Source organism: Thunnus maccoyii, chromosome 20 (assembly GCF_910596095.1).
Source record: "Thunnus maccoyii chromosome 20, fThuMac1.1, whole genome shotgun sequence".
NCBI classification, from domain to species: domain Eukaryota; kingdom Metazoa; phylum Chordata; class Actinopteri; order Scombriformes; family Scombridae; genus Thunnus; species Thunnus maccoyii.
Genome location: NC_056552.1, coordinates 25,444,330 through 25,468,724, shown reverse-complemented (window position 1 = coordinate 25,468,724; position 24,395 = coordinate 25,444,330). Strand labels below are relative to the sequence as shown.

At 41.1% G+C, this 24,395-nt stretch overlaps 1 protein-coding gene across 2 annotated transcripts in view; it reads left to right on the top strand.

Annotated features, from left to right (window-relative positions):
* The first annotated feature begins 2,565 nt into the window (after nucleotides 1-2,565).
* The window catches only part of tmem94 (transmembrane protein 94), a 32,388-nt gene continuing 10,558 nt past the window's right edge, over nucleotides 2,566-24,395 (top strand). The window contains exons 1-15 of one of the 2 annotated variants that reach the window (XM_042397278.1): nucleotides 2,566-2,699; nucleotides 5,849-6,267; nucleotides 11,811-11,930; nucleotides 13,676-13,803; nucleotides 14,252-14,388; nucleotides 14,905-15,110; nucleotides 15,779-15,930; nucleotides 16,105-16,207; nucleotides 16,326-16,412; nucleotides 16,659-16,775; nucleotides 18,510-18,566; nucleotides 20,553-20,657; nucleotides 21,621-21,794; nucleotides 22,758-22,979; nucleotides 23,109-23,421. In XM_042397278.1, the coding sequence (XP_042253212.1) occupies nucleotides 6,244-6,267; nucleotides 11,811-11,930; nucleotides 13,676-13,803; nucleotides 14,252-14,388; nucleotides 14,905-15,110; nucleotides 15,779-15,930; nucleotides 16,105-16,207; nucleotides 16,326-16,412; nucleotides 16,659-16,775; nucleotides 18,510-18,566; nucleotides 20,553-20,657; nucleotides 21,621-21,794; nucleotides 22,758-22,979; nucleotides 23,109-23,421 (1,945 nt within the window). In that variant the 5' untranslated portion in view covers nucleotides 2,566-2,699; nucleotides 5,849-6,243. The remainder of the gene's footprint in view (nucleotides 2,700-5,848; nucleotides 6,268-11,810; nucleotides 11,931-13,675; nucleotides 13,804-14,251; nucleotides 14,389-14,904; nucleotides 15,111-15,778; nucleotides 15,931-16,104; nucleotides 16,208-16,325; nucleotides 16,413-16,658; nucleotides 16,776-18,509; nucleotides 18,567-20,552; nucleotides 20,658-21,620; nucleotides 21,795-22,757; nucleotides 22,980-23,108; nucleotides 23,422-24,395) is intronic. The other variant, XM_042397277.1, reaches the window with a different exon arrangement.

The window sequence follows — 24,395 nt, the reverse complement described above, 5'->3', positions numbered from 1 at the left end:
TTGATTAACTATTCTAGGTTAAATGAAAGTAATTTAAATGGGTATTATATATTCACTCACAATGCCTGCTTGTTAAATATTGGACTTACATATTTTTACGAGCCCAGTCCTTAGTTAAAGTAGATGTGCTCAATTCAAATCAAAGAGTCAAATGTGTGCAGATATTCAGATGTTATCAAATTGTGAGTGTCAAGGGCAGCAGAGTTATTGACACCATCCTGGGGATTTCTGTCTACAGTGAGCTCTTTCTGGAGCTGTACCACATAGAAGCTGCTGCTATCATCTGAGACAGTCTCAGTCTCACACAGACTTTAAAGTTATAGTTTACTTTCATCTGTTTTACTCTCATACATTTTAACTTGTTGTTGACCTTAGTCATAACGCTAAAGTTAAAAAAACTTAAAAGCTGAACATAAAAACTGACTTCTGTCAGTCTGTCTAGCAAACATTAACTTATACTCTCTGTCTGTCCTGCCTACAGTTCTACTATAAGTTGTATTATTCTAAATAAGTAGAGTTGGATGACATATTTACACCCTTTACTTAAGAAAAAGGGACAATAATAGTCCTGGAATCAAGATTTTATTCAAGTTAAATACAAAAGGTTCATTAGAAACATGTACTTAAAGTATATACTTAAGGGACAGGTTCATAGTGTTTCAAGTCTGTCTTCAAACAACAGTCAGGAGCCCGATTGAACACTGAGTTTTTCTTACATAATCATTCCCCTTGTTCATACTGACCATTAGAAGATCTCTTCATAATGCACTTACTATGTAAGTGATGGAGGACAAAATCCACAGTCCTCCTTCTGTGCAAAAATGTATTTAAAAGTTTATCTGAAGCTAATATGAAGCTTCAGCGTCCAAATGAGTCAAATCAAGTAGATATCTTTCAACGTTACAGTCTTTTCAGTGCCAAAGTTCCTCTTTTTGTTTCTATACTTTCACTGCAGCTCAACAGGGAAACACAAAGAGGGAACTTGACGCTAAAAAGACTGTAAATGTGTTAGATATCCACTTGATATGACTAACTCAGACTGATGAAGACTCATATAAGCTTCACATCAACTTTTTAATGCATTTTTGCACAAAGTGACTGTGTGGACGCACTGTGGATTTCAGACTCCATCACTTACATTGAAAGCACATTTGAAGGTGATCTTTTAAAAGTCAGTATGAACAAGAGGAATGATTACAGCAAGGAAAACCTCTTTCACTGTTCATATGGACACCTGACTGCTGTTTCAATATACACTTAAAAAAATTGTGAACTTGTCCTTAAAAAGTGCTTGAGGTTGTTATTATACAGGAAAGTGGCCCCTGTGAGTGTAAAACCTACATTTATGTACCAAAATTTGCAATAAAGATTACAGGATGGAAGGAGCAAAGAGAAAAATCTTCTCTTGTCTGTAATTGGTCTTTAAATGTAGTTTTGCTAAATTGATTTGATTTATGTATTTATTGAATAAGACAGTGTGCAGTTTGAAACATTAAAGATGCACAGCACCAGAGTTAGCTTGAAGCTAATTTGCATCTGTAGTCCCGTTAAAAAAAATACAACAGCTCAACAACAAAAAGAACCCAAACAAACAAAAAACCCAAACCAAACCAAACCAAAACCCCCCACACAGAACAGATTAAAAAGATTTAGAAAGATTTCATACATTCTCTCATCTTGTTGTAATTCATATTTGATTTCTTGCTATTCTCTAGCCACATCACTGTTGAGAGATTCGTAATCACAGTGGACCTAACTGAAGTTAGGAAAAAAAAGTAAAATCATGAAAAAAGAATAAAATCTGATGTCCTCCAGTCAAGCTAATCAATAACTCCATAGCTGAGACATTTTTGTTTAGTTAAACCAAACAAAAACTTTGCTTTTGTCTTGTAGTTAAAATACAAAAGTTTAATACTTTCCCTAAACTGAAATTAGGTTAATTGCGACAAGCAGTTTTCTTTTTTCTTTCTTTCTTTTTTTTTTTTTTTTTTTAAATTTCCAATCATACAGTATTTCCTTGCAGTGCTGCATTCACGTGAAACGGGACATTAGGCTTACCGGGTAGAACATACAGGAATTACCGGAATTACGGAACTATGGCTCATTAGCATTCACTTGCCTAATTTAGATCACATACTGAACAGCATTAGCATAACTCTCTGGATTTTCGTTTGTGTTTTACAATGCAATATTCTGTATGCTGTAAATCGTTAACTTTGTGAAATGGTGAAATACAAAAAAGCTGATGAGTAACAACCAGGCGATGGAAAACGTAGCGCCTGGTGTGTGACAGTTTCTAACCATAACATTTTGTAATAGTTGTGTTATTTTTTAATAACTATTATCACTATTATGCTATATTATTATTGAGTTATTATTGTTATAGCTATTATAACTCAATATTCCAAAGACTTTGAGCGTCACGAATTGGTAGCACTCCTCAGTAGACGTGAGGTTTCCTATTTCAAAATAGAACCACAAACAATCCTAGAAAATGTAGCGTCGCCCATTCTCGTTCCAGCCAATCAGAGGAGAGAGTACTCTTGCGCCGTCCAATTATAACACACTATTCCTTCTTCTAGGCAGAACGCTACCCAACATGGCTGCTGCTGTGCAGTAGAGGCACAGAAGTACAGTAGTACTCGAGAGAAAAACACAATTTTACAAGGATATCAACAGCGACCTAAAAATAACGAAAGGTGAGTTCGCAGACTTATGCTGTATAATGACCGGCTGTGTTGTTGCGTAATTTGGTGGAAGCCTCGGTTGTGTTAGCATCTGCCTTTGACATCTAGCCGCGACAGCAGCCGCTGTGCAGAGAGGACGAGAGCTTCGACTGTAACCGAAACTCTTTTACGTTTTGCAGTCATTGTTGTCGGCATTTGTACTTTCCGCCTATCATAAAATATGTCATGCGGATATGGTTGTTGTTAACATTGAACACAAGTTATCATTGTCGTCTTTTGAAATGTGATTCTGCTTCAATTTCCTGCAGTCTTCCTTCACCAAAATAACAGCGTAGTATAAATTATAGCACAGTGCTATGAGCAACTGCAAATGTCATTTAAAAAAAAAAACGAACTGAAATACAGCGGTGTCATTGTGCCTTACTGACCCCTAAACCTATGTAAAAGGTTTAGAAAAAATGTTCTACTACTTTTGTTGTCAGTGAAGGCCACATCACAGATGTATGGGTGTTATGGATGAGTGTTACTTCAACATTGATATGACATATTCTCGTGTTGCTAGTGTCGGGTACCGTCTGTGTTACCGGTGCTAACACCATACTTGTAAAACGGTACCGGTGCCTGAACCGATACTCTAAAGAAATAAAGCACAAAACGACGGTCGACGTTAAGAAACTGCTTTTTTTTATTGTAAAGTCAAAATTGAACTTGAATTTGAACAATATATTAACTCTTTAACAGTTTAAAGTACACTTAAATATGTAAATAGATACAAAACACTATTAACAAATTTACATAACAAATTCACATAGTAAATAAAACCTAACCCAACTACAATAATTTAACACTAAATAACAGTTACAATACTAAGTACAGCAAAATAAATTTTAAGTTGGGCTCAATAATTGTCTCCCTAACGCTGGGCCCGCCGGGTGCTGAGCAAAACTCAGGAGAGACTCAGCAGCCAGACATTTCTCCATTGACTGTTTAGGAAAGGCTGAGATTGAAACTAAAAGGAGAACAGCTGGTCCACCTCAAATGTCAATCCACTTTAAGTTAGCCTTCTCAGGTTATGCTAACCCATTGTCGCTAACTTCAAGGCTAACAACCTTCACTTTAATCAGCAGTTGGCAAACAAGAAACAGGAACTTGGCTTGAGACTTGAGGAGTTGTAGCATTTATTCACCCACAAATAGCCCGAACTGTACACACATTGCACTGCTAGTTCACAGCTCTGCTCTCTCACTCTCTCTCTCTCTCTCTCTGGACAGCACACAATTTGGCACCAAAATGAGGCACCGAAACTGACAGTCTTGTTTTTCTTGAGCTTTGCTGTCAAGGATTAGCTCGCTAAGTTCACTTGTAGTAGCCCAGTTTGGAACAGTCTCTCACCCACGCAGTAGATGACAGTCTGAAATAGGACTGTTAGGGTAACATTTGCTGTCAGGTTCAGCGTTGTGTCGAAGTCTGTTTCCCCTTACCTTAACCTGCACCCAACCTTATCCCTAACCCCAGCCAATCGTCCTCTGAGGTGCTTAACCTGACCCCCAAACACAATTCCAAGAGGAGGGAAACATTATTTGAGGGGGGGGAACAGACTTGACACAACACCGGCATCACCTGCTTTGCCACCAGACATTTATCTGAGGTAAATTTTTCCAGGTAAGGTGAGAGTTAAGCTGAGGATAATATGCATCCCAACCTGAAACTTCTGCCAGGAGTAGATTTAGGAGACTTGTAAGTGACAGGCAGGACACAAAGCTATTTCCCAGCACACAGTAAGCCTGTCACTAATATTTGACTGTTAAAGAGCCCATACAGTCCTTCTTTAAACAATATACAGCATTTAGGATGACCTCTGTTCTACGCTCACTGTTTATTTCCACCACTCCCTCTGTTTTTCGGGGGTTTGATCTTTCTCGGACAGTCTTACTTTGCAGTCGGTGCACCCTCTCACCCTTCACTCTGTCAGGCTCTTTTCTCCTCTGTTTGGCCCGAGCGCTGTCAACTCTCTGCCAATGGAGACTGCTGACTCTGGAGTTCAGTGGGTTTTTTGTGCCAGAGGAAGCTGCTTATGTGGTCAGAGTGAGTGGGCCTGGTGTCAGTAGATTCAGGGCCTTGGTCTGCTTTTCAATAGAGTTATTATGCTAACATCTGGGTGCTCTCGCTGTAGCCCAAACACAATACACCATGAGAGCGTTAAAGCTAACTTTAACTAAGCAGCTTAAACTGGTTTGGTGATATTAAAAAATACCAACCATGATGATATTTAGCAACAAATTTCTTAATTAAACCGGAGTCACATTCCTTGTATAAACATACTTGGCCAATAAAGATGATTCTGATTCTGAAATGTCTTAATTAAAGCTACATTGCAATTGGGTTGGTTTCCGGTTTTGCCAGGCTAGTGTATGAGCGTAAACCAGTTTGATTTTATGCAAACTGACTGAACCGGCATTTTTCATTATGAGACGTCTAAAGCACCTCACACACAGGCTCTGACACTGCCAGGAGCGCCAAACTCTCTGAACTTCGCGGGGCCCGGCGCGGCGGGAACAGATGGAGCCTGCGCCGGCCCAGCTGGACGCCAAAGACGAGCTGGTGGAGATAGGCTGAGCCGGGCTAACGGCGCAGATCTCACCGATAACGCGGATATACCCGGTCGGGCTGCTTACAGGTTCCAGCAGTCTGAGAGCAGCTTGTGTTTTGGGCGCGATGGATCATTTCACTAGCCTCCACAACAGCTAGCAGCTAGTTAGCATGGCTAGCATCGTTAGCATAACTGTGCCATGCCGTGCTGTGAGCACCCTACACACAGCACCCTAGCACAAGAAGAAAAGTTTTTCTCACAACAATGGTTGTTGTGAGAAATAAACTGTGAGAAATAAAAACACAATGTGTCACTCAGTTCTGATTATGGTGCTGCTACACTCTTGTTCATGGGCTCTCATTACGTTCCACTCAGAAGCAGCTGAGTCACGTGCGACACCTAGTGGTAAAATTCAGTATGTCCAGTCTGGTATTTGGCTTAATATCAAACTGGTATGAAAATGTTTACATTGGTCCAACCCTATAGAATACTGCATAGTAGGTCAATGTAATTGTCATTCCAGTCAGACATGCTAATTAATTAACACGTGTAATCTATCATCTATCCACAGACCTCTACATGATTGTTATGAAGAGGATCCCCGTGCTGCACCTGAGCAACAATTAATCCTCCAAACAAAAACCCCACATCCCAGAGTTCCCTGCTTCTCTCTGCTGGTCCTGCAGGTGTGGGCGTGCCTACTGTCACACTGGCCGAGGAGGCAGGGCGGAAGGTGTTGCCAGGTGGAGGACCAAGGCTGCACCCGCCTGCCTTCTCCATCTTCCTCCGTCCTTATCCGAACCACCCGATCTGCAGCTTCCACAGGCGGCAGGCTGAGAGGGATCCGCCCAAGACCCTCAAGTTCGTGGCGTCCAGATTTGGATATTATAGAGCGGCACTGACAGGGCTCTGCCAGGTGGCGTTGGCTGGTTGAGGAGCGGAGCATGTGGAGTGGTTGTGGTTGCTATGGAGCCGCAGGATAAGAAGCAGGTGAGTGTGGTTGCTTAGCTCAGCATCTGCCTATGTCTCTGAGGTGGAGAGTTGTGTGCTGAACAGATAGGGCCCCTGGGATCAAGGCAGTGCTTAGCTATGCTTCAAAGGGAAAAAGTGTGAGCAAACTTTCTTTATTTATTAGGATCCCCATTAGCACCAGCATAAGCAACAAACAAAACAGCTCATCTCATAGGATTAGGATCATCCTTTCAACAGGACATTAAGCCAAACACAAAATTGTAAATTAATCACAATTCCTCAAGAATTCATAGCAAACGTACTTTTTTTCATACAAATATTCCTTCTTAATAAATATGTCTTACTTCTACTTGCACATTCTTTTTCTTCAGGAAACAAATTTTTCGTTAAATTCTGAAAGAGCAGATATGTAAACATTAACACACATTTATGGCATAAGGAGATGCCAAAAGGGAAATTTAAATGTTTTAAAAACATCAGGTACAGTCTTAAAAAGTCTCCATATAGTGTTAAATACTGGCTGCCTGTATTGTAATGTTTGAAAGCCATCTCTGGTGCCACAGTCTAGTGTGTTTGGAATGAATAAAAATAATCCATTGGTTGGTCAAAGGGAACATTACATTCATGACACAGTCTGTCTTTGTAATATAGTTGGAATAACTGGCAAATATGGAAAATAAAATCAAGCATACCAATTCTGTGGTATTTGGTTGTTATACTTGTGTTAAAATGGTTAAATGTCACTCAGTCTCAGTCTGTACCATATACAAGTTGTTTTACCTTGAAAATTATTATTACAACTTCAATCTTATTTTTGTAAGTTTGGCTATTTCCATCAGTTATCATAACATGATATGGTGTCACATTCTTCCATAATGACTTTTTCCCACACAAACTCCCATGGCTCTTTATCATTTTCCGGTCATTTCAGATCACCCATATGAAGGGTTAAAAGATCAAACCTCTTTAGTTAAACATAGATGTGTAGGAGAGGCATTTCACAACCAGGCACCGTTGGGTCAACATTACTGGCGTAGGAACGGAAACGTGGCTGCCACTGACCTATTGCTCAACAAGCTCAAAGAAGAGCTCTTTCTACCGCTTCTATCCCGGTGTTCCACCTATGTGCTGTGTTCTGTTATGTAATCATTAACACATAACAGTACAGTCAGATGCATGTAGCCGCCCTCCTTCTCAAGGAGACATGAATGTCCTAGAAGTCGTAGAGGTAGAGTACAACTTTCACTTGTTATATTTAAATTACTTGATATAATATTGATTGATGCAATGGATTAATTTGTATTTGTTTTTATTGTATAATGGTTATATAATATACTGCAAATATATTAGCAAGAAAGCAGTGTGAAAAACCATTGTTGACTGTGTGTCATAAACTCAACAGCATTGGACTAAAGATGCCTTCAAATGGCAATAGTGTTCATATGAGTGATGGTATCCATGATTTCTTAAATGGAACTTCTCTGATAGCTTCACATTTAGGAGTTGTGATGCACACCATTTCTGCAAAAGTAGTCAGCACAGGACGAATGACGTCTACTAATTGCACTATCATTGTGAACATGTCCATAGAAGATAGTTGCTTTTGGTGTGTACTGTGGCCAGTTCAGCAAATGCATTTGGTCATCATTTCTTTTGTTCTAATCACAATCGTCTTGTCTGCTGTTAAAGTTGAACTGAAATTTAAATTCTCTTTACTTTTTATGCAAACTGTACTGATGACTTGGCTATTGGGCATATTTTCTTTATTGTAGAAACAGCGTCTAAGTCTCTAAGTGTCCCATAGCATCGGTTAGCTGACAATTGAGAGCTGGCATTGCTAAAACATGTGTGTCAAAATATACAGATGGGTGACCAATTAAAGGAAAAACTGGTCCAGGTCTGAATGCTTGACCCCTACAGTGAGGGGATCTGGTGGTTCTGTTATGCTGTGGGGGGCATTTTGCTGGCATGGTTTGGGTTCACTTGTCCCCTTAGAGGGAAGTGTCACTGCAAATCAATACAAAGTAGTTCTGAGTCATCACCTTTATCCTATGATGAAACATTTCTATCTTAATGGGAGTAATCTATCCAGGATGACAACGCCCCAATTCACAGGACACGAGGGGTCATTGAATGGTTTAATGAGTTGTGAATCATATGCTGTGACCTTCAGTCACTAGATCTCAATCCAGTTGAACACCTATGGGAGATTTTGGACTGACGTGTTGGATGGTGCTCTCCACCACTATCATTAACACACCAAATGAGGGAATATCTTTTTGAAGACTGGTGTTCATCATCCTTGGCATTGATTCTACAAGTCTCTGGAACGGGGATAAACACCATTCTTCCAAAAGACACCAGACGGTACTTTTCGTTCATATCAATTAAACGCCTCATCGGCTGCTCCTGCACGCTTAATACTGTGTTCGTCCTATAGACTAGGAAGGTGGGGGCTAGCTAGTGTTAGCTTAGTTTTCCTTCTTTCATAGGTCCAATTGCAGTAATGGCAAATGACCAGACTCGTGTCTGTAGGTATCTAACTGCCTGTTGGGTAGTTGGAATTGAAGTGATATGATAAATAACAAACTATTTTTAGTACCTTCTCACACAAATACTGCGCTAATCAAATTACAGTTCTGACATCATCAGACAGAACCAAATATTCCCACCCAGTAGAAAACACTGTATGGAGCAAACAAGTACTGGAGTCAACACAAACACCAAAGAGATGTATAGCTTTCTTAGCAAAACTTCAACTTTAATAAGGCCTGGGTGACATGTTAATATTATTATTTAAAGACTGCAATAATATGAACATATAATGTTAATTTTGCAAAATGCAGTTGGCCAAATGAATGATTCCAAACAGTTATCAATGTTATTATTTTACACGTGAAGAGTTTTGACTGATGCAATATGTAACAGTGGAAAAACTGGTTGTTTTAGTATTTTGCATACATTTGCTATATCAGAAAAACATTCTTATCATTGCTATTATGTTGAGCTCATGATATCTCCCAGCTCTACTCTTAATTTTTCAGTCTCTACCAGTTTCTTAACACTCTGTTTTTCTCTATGTAACCTTTTGTATGGATCTCTCCTTCACTGCAAAATATGCTAAGCTGGCAAAAGTAGAGAAAAAGCCCAGCCAGGGTTATACAGGCCAGGTTGGTATTGTTTCTCCCATCAAAAGAGCCTCTTTTTCTCCCCTCACTATGTCTGCCCTCTTTCAGCCCCCCCCCTCACCACTCTGTGTAGTGGGGGTTTTGTTGATTAGTGTCCCAGCCAGCCAGCTGCTGAACTGAGTTGAACTGAATGAGGCTCGGTCCATGCCAGAGAGGCAGCCAGACTCGGTGTTTTTGAATTAGAGTCCAGCTGGCAGCGTGCACTGACGCTGGGCTCTGTTGTTTGCAGCCCAGTGACGAGGGAAATTTGGGTGAGGTTTTGCAGCATCACCAACTCTCTCCTGCCTGTAGACATGAGCAGGCTGTCTCTTCAGCTAGTTTCTGAAATGTAACAATTCTCGGCACGTATCACAGCTGTCGTTAGACGTTGCCCTCGTAGCCCAGCAGCAGTAATAAAGATTTTAAAAAAGCAGAGCAGAGCAGAGCAGGGACGTCATGGTGTTGAAGATGAGAGAGAGAATCTGTTTCTGGAAGAGGAGCGGTGTAAGTTGTCTCTCGCTTGTTTCTGGCAGTCGGTAGCTGAACAGATTCTCCTCAGTAAGGCTAAACAAATGTAACAGGACTGTTTGTTACCTGTTTGGATAAGCGATAGTGTAGTCAAGGCAAGTCTCTCGGTGTTAATAGTGCTGTTTGCATGTTGGTTTAATGCTCTTGTGAGCATCAAAGGTTAATCTAGATGCTTCCCAGGTTGTGGGCATGCTCCGCTTTACCAAGAGCTCAGGCTTCTTGTGTCTATGCATGTTACGTCTGTCTGGAGGATTTTTGTTGAGGCTTTGTTACTCTGGGGAAATGAGAAGATATTTATAGCTTGGCTGTGTGGGGATGTAGAGCTTGAAAGCTGAACCCTGTGTGTGTTTGTGCATGTTGTGTATGCGCGGGCCTTTTCAGACACGCACATCCTCACAGTGACATGGAGTGTGGGAAAAGGTTGCGTTCCCATTGACATTAGATATAACCGCTTCCCTTTCTCTAGTGCCAACAGCTCTTTTGACGTATGGGCGAGGCCTCTGTAATATGAAGAAATAAGTGATGTATTATGTTTGTTGGACGTTGTGAAGGCAGCTGAAGATTTAAGGGACTACAATTTTAGTAACTAGTTCATAATTGAAGTCATTTGTCAATGAAAATGTCAAACATTTTCTGATTCCACGTTCTCAGATGTGAGGATTTTTTTCTTTTATATCATTTATACTGTATATCTTTGGGTTCTGGACTGTTGGATCTATGGAGACGTAATTGGGACTCTGGAAAAATTGTGATAGGCATAAATTAATAGTGACAACAATTGGCAGTTTAATTTTTCAGAAATGATCAGTTTCCAGCTTCTTACATGTGAATATTTTCCGGTAACTTTAGTCTATGACAATAAACTGAATAGCTTTGGGTTGTGGACTGTTGGTCGAGACAAAACAAGACATTTGAGGATGTTGTCTTGAGCTTTGGGAAACTGTGATATTTTATCGACCAAACGACTAATTGATTAATCGTGATGGTTTTCTATGAGAATTTGTACAGACAGTTATGGTTCCCAGTGAAATAGAATGTCCAAAACTTTACTATACTTTGGTTTATGAACAAATACCTGTAAAGCAGACATTCTACTTCAGCCTCAGCTGTATTTTGGGTTTACTGATAAATAGCGATGCGTTAGTACGCTAACATGCTAAACTAAGATGGTTAACATTTTTAACAAGTTGCTAACATGATTGTTGACTCTTAGTCTTATTTTTCTTTTCCGAGGTGGGCCACTAAGGTTTGTGTTTGTGTGTGTTCCGTGTACTCCTGCTACATCGTACTCTCATTTGTGATCAAGACCTTGAGATTGTTGCAATCAACCAAACACTCTTCACTCTGCATCTGCACCTTGATACTCTGTCCATGAAAGCACAAACAGAAATAGTGAAAAGGGACAACCTCAGTGAAACCCAACATACAAGCTTGACTTACTGCCCAAACTACAGACACACCTCTCAGCTGGGCTGTGTAAGGATGGCTCGTGTCAGTAGCACAAGTCACAGACAATGATATTGGGATTTGAAGCAAATGATTCTCATTATGAATTCTACAAAGTGCTCAATTGTTAATACTACTTTTTCTTTAAACTGTCAATATGTGTTGACATGGGATGTAAAGCTAGATAAACTGTGTTAATCAACATTCCTGCCAATAGACTCACTAATTAGTTTTAATAAGTTTATATCTGATATAAAGTGTTCAACACATGCAGTATGTGTATAATACCAGGGATTGGTCTCTGTAGATAATATAAGCCCCTGTGTGCTTGGCATGTTTGGCTGTATGACACTTGAATGATTATAAAAAGAAAATATATATTTTTTTAACCAGAGTATCACTATATGTGTCTGATTGCAGGAGGAGGATGCTGTGACTCTGGGGCTGTCGACTGGCCAGGCTCTGGTTAAGCTCCGGGACCAGCTTAGCAGCCTGCTGGAGCAGCACCAGAGGGCTGCACGCAGACGAGCCTCTGCACAGGTACACATGCACATTTATATAAGTGGCTTCCTATTCAGTACATTCATTCCCTAAAGCTTAATCTCTATCCCCAACCTAGAAATAATATGTATTGTAATCTTAACCCTAAACCCAAATGCAAATTTGCAGAAATCTTGAGTTTTTTATCAATTTTATATTGGGAAAGGTACAAAAAAGAAACAATATACATCATACATTTTCTCCTTTTCCATCCCCCCGTCCCACCATAGCACACACATACACATATAAAGTAAACTTGTGCGATCATGGAGAACTAACACTCGTCAAACCCCTGATCCCCCCCCCACCCTCCCAATGGGGACTCTACACCCCGACGCTGGATGTCTCCCCCTGAACACAAACGCATCCCACACTCAGAGAGTCTTAGGATGGCCTCATGCATTTGTGCCACGGACCACTCCATCAGGACAATTTGGAGGAGAGAGTTGGCCCATTGTTGCAAAGCCAAGGAATGTGGCGGTTGCCACCTCAAAGCCAACATTTTCTTGGCTGCAGTGAGACGAGCTCACAGGATGTGTCTCTGCTGCGAAGACAAAGCTAAAGAGGAGTCGTCATTAAGTAGAAGCTACGTCGTTGAAAGTTGGATCCTCTCCTCAAGCGTGTGACTTAAAGTGACAGATATTTGCTTCCAGAATCTAATCACATCAGGGTATTTCCAGTACACATGCATAAATGACCACAGGGTGCTGAGTGGACATAGGTCACAATTGGGAGATGTAATGATCTTTATAGAATGGCACCTTCTAGGGGTGAGGTACATCCTGTGAGCAAATTTGCACGTAGAGAGGGGGTAAAGAGAGATAATTTACCATTCATTTAAAAAAAAAAAGAAAAAAAAGTGAGAGCTGTATCAACACAGAGCATCACTCAACCTTAGCTCATAGTTCTGAGTAACAGATCGAACATCAGAATTCAACATGATGGAATAACAACAGTAAGATATGTGCTATTGTTGTTGACAGTCAGTGAAAAGAAGTTAACATAAACAATGGACAGATAAATAATGCTTTGCCACAGATGGTAGCTGGACATTTAATGTTAGCCTTGTGCTTGGCAAGTTCACGTTTAGCCGACCAATTGAAAGTAAATAACATGTTATTATTCAAAGGAAATAACATGTAGATAGGCTATAGTTGGGGATGAAGCGGATAGTTTTTCCTTCCATTTCCACAATAGCACTCCGCGCAGCTTTGAGGATCTTATCTCTGTCAGTGAAACTCAGCAGCTGCATGATGAGGGTGCGAGTGAGCGAGCTTGCTGTTTGTGTCTCCCTTGTGAAAACCTATGCATTGTGTTCACATAATCTCAACCGAGCCCAGCTTTAGAAACCACTGTGGAACAGCATCCGACAGGTAAGCAAGAGCATGTGATGTCTCCGAGCTGTCAGGGACCCCGCGCACACGTATGTTGTCTCTGCTCAACCTGTCCTCCATGTAGGCTATCTTGTCCTCCAACCGGGCATGATGTGCAAACTTTGGGTGGATGATTGAAACGTTCTACATTCCTCACAACGGTCATATGACTCCCAATCTGAGTTCTTTTTCTGAGTCATTATTGCTCGGTTGTGAGCAATACACAGTACATACACACAGTAAGCTGCGTGCTCCCATCTACTTATAGAAGTACAGTCCCTCCATCATTCTGTAAATAACACATCACATGATAAATGTTATATAACACACTGCGTCTTGTTTTCCTCACCTATCACTGTTATGTTTTCATAGGAGCAGTGGGTGAGTAGCTTCCTTTACCATGGCAACCGTCACTCCTGCCTCCATTGGCCAGGAGCTGCCCTCACTCTACTGGTGGTGCTGGGACTCTTCTGTTGCCATGGCAGCCAGCCAAAGGGCAGGTAGGTGACCTCTTTTCAGCTCAACTGTCCTGTCTTAGGATTTAATATGTGGCATTTTATATTTCTAACGTCAAATAGGAAGAATACACAAAGGAGGTCACTGTGCTTCTCTCATTCCAATACTGCTTATCATCTTGTCTACAGTGTAGTATTCCAGTGAAAAATAATCAACGTGTTCAAGATGAACAGAATTGAGAAATTGTAATGAATCACCATCTACACAAACACCAGCTGTCGTTGCTCTCTCTGTGTGCTGAGGCAGTCCAACATTTTATCTTATTAAATATGCATACTGACCAATTAACATATTAAAACACTAATTGAAATGTGGGTATATGTGCTAAAATTGAGTTTCTCAAAGGGTAAAATTCCTGATAGAATATCTGGGGTAACTTTATATGAACTTGATTTGACAAACGTGTCTCCGCCGTTCTTTTCACTTCCACAGTTCTGGTATAGAGCTGGTGAACGCAGCAGCCCTTCTTCTCCTCTTCCTGCTCAACCTGCTGCTGGTCGGACGTCAGGAGAAGCTGAAGAGGAGTGAGATGGTCCATCGCCTTAAGGGCATCATCACACAGCTCAGCGGTGAGTCAGACCCGATGACTCACCACTGGAGATACAGAAGAATTATGGCATTTATGCTTCCTGTCATATGCTGTCAGATTCTGCATCATAGGTCCACAGTATTGCAGTCACTGAGGTTAATCTTTCAGGAATCAAAAGCAACAGTTACATAACAAACTGCCAATTGTAACCACATTTTAGATAGTGTTTTTGGCTTGGATCGGTGAGGTGTTTTTAACAAATTTAGAACTGACTCAGAATCAGGTTTCAGTGCTTCCCTACACTGACAAGATGACCTACTCAAGTATCAATATATGGTTCTGAACGACAAGCCGTTATCTTGGGAGTAACTTTTATGGCAGAAAATGTCAACACCCAGCCTGGCCCTGGTCCTCATGTATGCATGTGTTCTGTGTAGTAGCTTACCCATGTTGCTGACTGTAAAATTCAATATCAACTCAAAGAATGTCCCGGGTCAGTTTGCCAGTGTGGTATCAGGACTGACTGCATCCTCACTATCTTTGCCTGTTTCTCCAGACTATCTGTCAGGGTGTGTGGGTGAAGTGCGGTGGTCTTCATCTCTTTACCCTGACCTGTACACACCCTCGTCCCCATCGTGGTCCCTTCACTGGACCTACCGCGACTCCCAGCTGATTAACCTGCCTGTTAGTCTGCTGGTGGAAGGAGACATCATCGCTCTAAGACCTGGCCAAGAAGCGTTCGCATCCCTCAGAGGAATTAAGGTGAGTCTGTGTTTAGATACCTTCACACTTGTTTCTCTGGTGTACGCTTAGTTAAGACATGCAGAGGAGGAAAATATGCAGTTTTGTTCATTCATTGAACTGGATTCCACCACAACTACTCACAAGCTCCCTCATCAGGCACAACATTAAACTAATACAACACAGTTTGTTGAGTGAAGCTTGATTTTTAGGTATAAATCCTGAACAGTGTTTGCCATTTAATTAAAAGACATTAGACACACTACAGTTCTGTTGATGTTTGTTTGCTAGTAACTGCGAGACTGTATTATATTGTTATGTATTGACTTCCTGTAGTCTTGTTGCCACTATGAGGTAGCCAGGCAAAGACATAGTCCGGCACATGACCTTCCATAAAACCACAATTTGTCATTTTTCCACGTCAGCTTTTGTACAGGTTAAACAAACAAGACATAATGTTTGGGTTAATGAGCTTCAGAGGTGCTGCTAGGTGGAATTTTGTTATCAGTGGACAGAGCTAGACCAGCTGTTTCCTGTCTTTATTCTAAGCTAACCATCTCCTCGTTGTAGCTTCATATTAAACAGTCAGATGAGAAGATTGATACTGAGTATTTCCTGTAATGGAAGTGATATCTACTCATGTAAAGCTTAATTGTTTGACCAGCTATCTTTTTTTTTTTCTTTCTCAGGATGATGAACACATTGTGTTGGAGCCAGGAGATTTATTCCCCCCGTTCTCCCCTCCTCCTTCCCCACGAGCCAATGAGAAGAGAGGACCCCAGAGCCCCCAGCAGCATCGTCTCTTCAGAGTGGTGCGAACTCCGGTTCTGGACGCAGTCAGGTGGGCAACTTGCTCATTTTTTTTTCCTTCTTGTGCGCCTTAGGCACTAGTCCATATCACCTCTACCACAGACCACCTGCCCAACAGCTCCATATGAGGAAGAGAGAAAAACACAGTATTTAACTTTTTATAAAACTTATGTTTTTGACCCTTGTGTTTTGTTTTTTTCAACAGGAACAGTTTGGAGATGGCGCGGTCTCGACCAATCACAGTGCTAGACAATGAGAGGTTTACAGTACAGTCAGTCATCACCAAGCTCGTCTGTCCTGTTGTGCTGGTGAGCGATTAATACTGAGTTACTAAATAGTTTCTGCAATGTATTTGGAATAACTTGTTCTCTTCTTGACGTGTGCCACCTTTTGCCTCATTGGTATCATTCTGATCTGTGTCTTCAGGTGGCGTTCCTGCTAGTAAACACCATCCGCTATTTTTGTGATGCACCCAGCCTCACCCCAGCCTGCTACAATTTCTTTCAACTTCAGGTAACATCATTCAGCTAATGTGCAGCTAACAAAGACTGGCATTTATTTTCCTGGTTTTATATTAGTAATGTGTATGAATACAGTCAGCCAGCTTATATTTGAATTATAATCAGTTGAGAAGCAATTGATCAGTCACACTTTTCCATTATATGTTGGTATTGAACACACTGGATTGATGATCATTTAAAAGAGAAGGGGGATGAGATGACAGGACAGTGATGGAAGTTTGTGAAATTGTATTTGCAGGTGATGGGTGCTCTGCCCATCTTGCCCCTGCTCTTCCCTGTCATGTGGGTGCTGGTGAATGCCTTCGGAGAAGCCAGAGTCCTCGCTGAGTTCAGCCGTGCATCACCAGCTGGCCTGGTGAGGAACACACACACACACACACACACACAGTTCTAACAGTGTGTTGTGCAGTGGCAGACAGCTCTAGTCACTAACACAGAGGATTGTGTTCTATGTTATTAATGATATAAAGACACACTCTGGAGGGTTAGACTGATATATTGGTTTGGTTTTGAATGAAGGGTCAAGACCAGGAGTCAGTATTTCCTCCTGTGATATGTTACAACACGGTGTGGCTGAATTCATACGCATGAGTTTATTACGCAGGTTGTGTATATGAAGGTTTAAAGCTGCAGCATCATGGCTCAGACGCAGCTCCGTGAAGACTTAGCTGGTGTTTTATTGTGAACTGTGAACCTTTTTTTTCCTTTTTGAACGGGAGATGAAGAAATCAGGGTGGATAATTAAACTTAAGGTAACATAAGGATTATTTTCATTAGAGTAATAAACCAACAATTCATTCTTAAACCAAATCTATTATTCGTATATGCCTCATTAAATTAGGAATAAATGCTCTTTAACAATTACTTTGCTGTGGTAATGATGACTTATGACTCTTCATGATTTCTTAATTGAATGTATATATATATAACATTCACAAGTCAAACAATAATAGTCATGCTTTACTGATGTGAGCATATCCTGTGCAAGATGCACAAAGATAGTGAAGCTGTGTGGGGAAATAAAGCAGCACAGCTCACATAACCAGTCATAACCAGTCTAACCGATCTGTGTGACCACACTGAGGCCTGATGAGATGCATCTGAAGCGTGTGATGAACACCAGCAGCGATCAGATCAGACATACAGATTAATGAGGACGTACATGGACAGAAACATATTTGTCTTAGTTTTGGCTCTGTACTGCAGCACATCGGTTTTGAAATGAACAATGACGATGAGTTTAAAAAGCTGACTTTTGTCTTTATTCGCTGATCAGTGTAGGACTTGTAACCATTTTTTATACACAGCACACAACAGGATAGTGATCCTGGTGCATATCCAGATGTTTTGAACTGGTCAAATCAATCATCTGACCTTCATTCATTTCAACATGCATTTCAATTACAGGCAAAAAGAGTCTAAAACAAGTGAAGTTGGAATGTAAAACAAGCCTGATGGTGCTTTTCATGTGGCTAGCATTGCTCTCATTTCTTTTTGGCAAGGATGGAGGATTGTATTTACAGAATAGGATGTTATCGCTCACTCCAGCATCATTTTGAGGAGACTTCAGTTATTCATGAGGCACAGCGACTTTTTGGTTTATTTTTTTTAATTTAGACTATGACGAGGAAGGGAGGACAAATATTTGGATCCTCATTTTTTCCCATCAGTTTCTGGGTCACAGGCTGGAAGACAGACAGGAGGGAAGCAGTTTCTGTTCAACCGACATGGAGGTGAACACGCTCAGTCATTGCCTGTGGTTTTAACTGTGTGTTGCTGCTAGTCTGCTCTTATCTGCAGCCTTCTTTTCAAAAGCTGTGGGTTTGATTACAGAGCCAAAACAACAAAAAACATGTTGCATCTTCAGTTTGAGTAGAGGTTTGTGTTCCATGTTACAGATGCTGCTTCAGAAGGGTTTCAGTGTTGGCACCTTCAGTTCAGATCCATCAGTAAAGACCCTCATAAACCTGTATCAGTCTAACCCTAATGTACACACACACACACACACACACACACACACACACACGCACAGAGGAGACTCAGCGAGGGCCTCCCTCTGTGTTTTAACTAGACTCTTCTCTTGCCCCAGCTTGCTAAGTTCTCTGAGGACACTCTAAGCAGCTACACGGAAGTGGTTTCCTCCCAGGTATAACCTCTCGCTGTCTCGCTCGCCCCCCTTCCCCACCTTCCCCTCCTCCACACGCTTGGCTCCCAAATTCACCTGAACCCTCCTGTCTTCACTCGCTCACTGTCCTCGCCCTTTGCAAGTCCCTCTGTGGAACCCCCCCACCTCCCACCACCTCCGTACACAGCTCTCGCTACCTCCCACCTCCACTGCCTCACCCTCACATTTACATCTTTTGATTTCTTCACTATGGAAATCTTCACGGACGTCTTTTTGATTCAGATCACCTCTCTGATTCTCCGTGTGTTCACTACCTTTCTTTCTGTCTTTTTTTTTTAATTTAATAAAAGGGCTTTCAGTTATTTATTCATCTTGCACGACGTGTTTTCTGTTCTTTGGTTTTGTTTTTTTTTTTTTGGTCACTCTTCATCTGTGGATTATCAGTCAACACGTCTTGACCGAGCACCTCTGGATGTAAGTCCTTCAGTCATCTTTGACATGTTCTCTCACCAGCTTCTTTTTAAGATCATTTTTCTCACCTTCATGGATACAACTTCTCTTCTCCTATGACCTCTCACAGCTCCTGATCAAACCCAATCATTGTCCCTCTCTGTTGCTGGGCTGTAGTACTCAAAGGAAAAAAACCAAAGGAAATCAGTAGATTACCACCGATCCGTCTCTCTGAAACCATCAGTGTTTTGTCTCTCTTTGGCTATAGATGAATAAGTGTTGGATACAGGAATAGGTGATCCTGAGAGGGACTTTCACTTGAATCTGTGCCTGACCTTCCACCTCTGCTTGTCTGCCTGCACTGCATGACTGGAAATCAGCCAGACTCTGGCCTTACGCTGATAATCCTCTAGGTTTTCCTCTCCTTGTGTCCTGTCTCCTTTGGAATTACCATATAAATATTTTTTGTCTTGGTCACAGCAAATCTGAATTTGGCAGCAGAAGTTTTGAGATGCTAGTATTTTAAATATGTTGGATTTGAATAAAGTTTACCTGTTTAAAAGTTAGTCCCTGGTTGCCATTCTGACTGTCAATCATATCCAGCTGGCTCCTGGTTGGTTCCTGATTTTCTCCACTTTTCCATTTTGCCATTTTCCAATAAGAGAGGATTCTACCATTGAGATACAATAACAAACAGTAACGTTGAAGCGCATGAATGCATCGTTTCCTGTGAATACTTCGAGTGAGCGTAGGTCATTTTAACTCCGCCGCTAACAATGAGAGCCACTGTATAGAAAGGTAATTACTGAATGTATAAACATAAAACGGCAATTGAAGACAAAATTCTGACCATGAACGGTATCAAAAATGAGATTTAAAATCATGAAAATCTGAAGGATTAAAACGTTGTCACTTGAAGTGAAGGGTATTGCTGTGTAAGGATTTGCATTGATGATTTTGGCTGGTTTAGAAGTGTCGATGGCATCATCATGTACGTGCAGATGTTCACTCTGGATGGTGCCTTTTTTTTAAAGAGAGGAGTCAAGGAGAGGAATCTTCGCAGAATGTTTAGGAACGTTTCCCTCAGCAAGTCATGATTGTTTGCAGTTTGTTCCCCCTGCTGAGTCATCATGGATTCCATCCTAAAGAATCAAAAAAAATCTGCATGGATGTGTTTTTGGATCACTTGCTGCACCTCGCACTAGGCTTCACCTTGTGCCATTAGCATTGTTGTATAGAAGCTTTGCCCCCTTTTTTTTCTTTCTTTCTAGACCAATCACAAAGCTGACGCTGATGTAATTATATGTTTTAGAGCTGGTGTGGGTCTTTTAGGCTGAGTTGTTCACTCAGTTTGCTTTTTCTTTGTTATTGAAAGCTACTTTTTTAAATTATCAGTCTCAATGGCTGTATCACTTAATTTATATTACTCATATACTTTAGAATTTAATTTTAATAATTTGTATGCATTGAGACATGTCCATATTAGTATGTAGTAGAAAGCAGTTTTCTAACTTAATGTGTGTGTGTGTGTGTTTGTGTGTGTGTTTGCGTGTGTAGGAGATGCTGCGTTGTGTGTGGAGACACTTTGTTGGCGTCCTGAAGGGAGAGTCTCAGACACTCTGCTATACCTCCAGCCTTTTACACACTCTGGGATCTGTCACTGTAAGTACTGTAGGGATAAACAATGTGGGGAAAATCTTATTTTATTTATTTATTCTTACCAATATTGTAATTGAAACTCCAGGCCTGTATTGATGGCCTACACGTATTACAAGTTAAGCTTGTACTGTCAAGCATGTTGTTCCTCCATGAAGAGAATCTGATAAAATGTGTCAGTTTCTTGTTTTTGAGTTCTTGTCCGAGTGCTTTTTTCCCAAGTCAGTTATTCAGTAAAGGGAACTGCTATGTAAACTTACTGTAACTGGTTTAGCTTAGGACCAGTTCAGCTCATATTTAGATTTATATAATACTGTAAGATTCTTACCTTCACAAGTTTACTTGAAAAAACAAAATTCATAAAATTATTCCAACATTCAAAAGTGGCATTATATCAGTGAGCCATAAATGTCTGATAAAAGTGACTGTCAACCCTTCTAAACTTCAACTGCTTTAAGCTGATAAACTCAAAGGATCAGTTCACCCAAACCACAAAAAACAAAAGACAAAACCCTAATAAAACAAACACAAACAAACATATTCTCTCACTTCCCTCCAGTAGTCTCTAGACGTGGATAGTTTTGGTTTTTAGATATCTGTTTATGGAATTTCTTCTTTCATCCCAATACAGTGGAGCTGGAATTTTATTTATACCATCTTATACCTTAAAACATGTACCAGCTACATCTCTTTCTAGAGATGTCTCTGTTATTCTAAAAATGAATAAATCTTCTAAATAAATGAATAAATCTAAATCAAAATTTTATTCACATTTATTGTATTATACCTTTTAACTGCTGGCCTTTTAATGCTATTGTTTGCAACTTGGTTCATGTTGTTATGTCGTGTTTGCAACTTTACCCACAAACAATACAGCCTCACCAATCCTCAGTTATCGTAGCACTGTCCTTCACTACGTGTGTGTGTGTGTGTGTGTGTTTGTGTGTGTGTGTGTGTGTGTGTGTGTAGGTGCTGTGTTGTGTGGATAAACAGGGTATCCTTTCGTGGCCAAACCCCAGTCCAGAGACGGTGCTGTTCTTCAGTGGACGGGTGGAACCACCTCACAACAGTCAGGATGATCTGAGAGACGACCTGTCTGTCAACTCCTACTGTAGAATGGAGACCGACGATGATCGGGATGAGGTGTGTGTGTGTGTCTATGAGTGTGTTCAGCCTGGCTTTAATAATGGTTAGGCAGATTGGTCTTGTGGTCCAGTACATGTGTCCAGACTGAAATATTTTCACAACTATTGGAAGGCATTTATGCTCCACGGAGAATAAATCCCCATGTCTTCACTGAACCTTTGCTACCAACATAATTTCCACCAGCCCAACATGTCATGACAAGAAACCTCATAACACACATTTCTTTCAGCTTCATGTGTGCTTAATAATATAAGTAACATAGTATGTTAACATGCCAGTGTTTTAAATGGATACATACACTCTTTCACTATTCATTTGCATGCATGACTTTGGGTCCAATCTAGTGTGTGTGCTGGTTTTAGGAGCGCCCACCTTCTGCTCTATACTTAAAATATAGCTAGGAACAATAAGCCTGAATAATTTTGTATTTATCTTCTCAAAGACTTTTTTCTCTGGACTTTTTGCTTGTATAAGCGTTCCAAGTTGGATTCAACAAACTCTCTTAACTGCCTGAACTTGTAGTAAATCACTAGTTTCAGCCTGATGAATGTCACCTGTTCATCTGCTGTGCACTCGCTAGATTTCATCATTAGCATTATAGTGACTTCATGAAGGGGACCTCCTCTTCTCTGATTGTAGGCAAGTTTCATTTAATTATAAAATATGAATCCAGCTGCTAATGATGTGTCATTAGAGCAGCGTTGTACTGTGACAGAAACAAGGAGGGAATGCTTTGACATGAGGTTAGATGCTAACTAAATGTCTAACTGACTAATATTAGAGGGGGTCATGTTTTTCCCGCCCATTCGGTGTTAGTTTGCTTTTTAGCACTGGTGCTAGTATTTAAACAGACACTTACAGTTTGAAAAAAGCAAACGGTGTTGACAGTGTCTTTAGTAGAAACTGACTGGGATTCATCTCAGTTTTGTATCCATCTGACTGGTTTCCACTGCCGTACAGGCGCAGGAGGTGGAGGCTCTGCTCTGTCTACCAACAGAGTCCTCTAACCAGCTGGGGGAGGGGCCCGAACCCAGCGAGACGTCACACGACACCGCTCGCTCCAGTGACACACTCCGACTCGTGCGCTCCTGCCAGCCCGTACACACTCGCACCAAACACCACTCTGGATCCAACGTGAGCTTCAGCCACGACACTGAGGGAGGCGAGGATGACCAGGCCCAGGTAAACACCGGAACTTCTTAAGTGTACAAAATAGTATGTAAGGGAATATATCATCTACGTTGATTTGATGTCACGATTCATGCCGCGTTGTGATGTTTGTCTTCTCATTTCTGTCCCGTTTGCCTCCAGGACTTTGCGATGGGCTGCCCGGAGGCGGAGGCTGACGACTTCGTGTGCGACTACCACCTGGAGATGCTGAGCCTGTCACAGGACCAGCAGAACCCAGCCAGCATCCAGTTCGATGACCTCTCCTGGCAGTGCCACCTGCCCTCCCTTAAACCGCTGGGCCTCAACATCATGCTGAACCTCTGCAACGCCAGCGTCACCCAGCAGCTCTGTCGCTTCTCCGACCACTTGTCCAACCTGGCGCTGCAGGAGAGCCACGGCACCGTGCTGCCCGTCTACGTCCCCTGGGGGCTCTGCGAACTCTCCAGGCTCATAGGTGAGTGAAGCGTGATGGAAACAGCAGTGTTATTACATTTAGTTGGGTTTGATAGGTTATGTGAGGACACAGTAATCAGATGGATCTTATTCAGACGGTTTGGCGCTGTGATTTAGAGTTTCCTTCAGAGGGAAAAGCTGATCTGACTGTCATCTCTCACACAGCATGAATTATGGATTAAGGCACATTTTACCTCAGAAGAAAGATTTTAAATGATCTGCACTCCACATGGTTTTGATGATATATTAAGGCCACAAGTTTTTTTGCTATGTTGCATTTATGGACTGGAGAGGTTGTAGTTCACCCAGCAAAACAGCAAGGCAATCATTTCTAATAATCAATGTCACATGAGAAGAGATATTCTCTTCAATGGTCAAAAAGGAAATAAATGGAAGGACTTTACTCTGATTTCCTGTGTAAAATTAGTTTTTAACCTAAAATGTATGTCATGTTTACCCACAGTGCACAGTGATGATACAGTGGGATTACTGTCCCATAATGTGTTCAAGGATAAAGCTGGCTTCTTATTGACAACAAATCTCAGGAAATATTTAAAAACTGCTCACAAATATATTGTTTAATTTTTAAAAAGGTTCAGTCATTTCCTAAAACAGCTGGTCACTGTAGTTTTTATCAAACATCACTCAAACAGGAGGAAATGATGCATTTGTTGAGGACTGTTTTCAGTAACAGATTAATCCACATTTGGTGCTCTAGTGAGTTTTCCTGGCAGCAGGGTGGTTAGTGTGCATGTGTGATTAAATCAAAATAAACTACAGTGTGTGTGTGTGTGTGTGTGTGTGTGTGTGTGTGTGTGTGTGTGTGTTCAGGGTAATAAAGGAACATCAAAGGATCATTGATGTGTTTTTAGATTAATTTCAATGGAGCTCTACAGCACAGAGGAATAAGATGTATCAGGCTATTTGTTGCTTTGGCTCACCTCAAAAGCACTTACACACACTAAAAGTGACAGA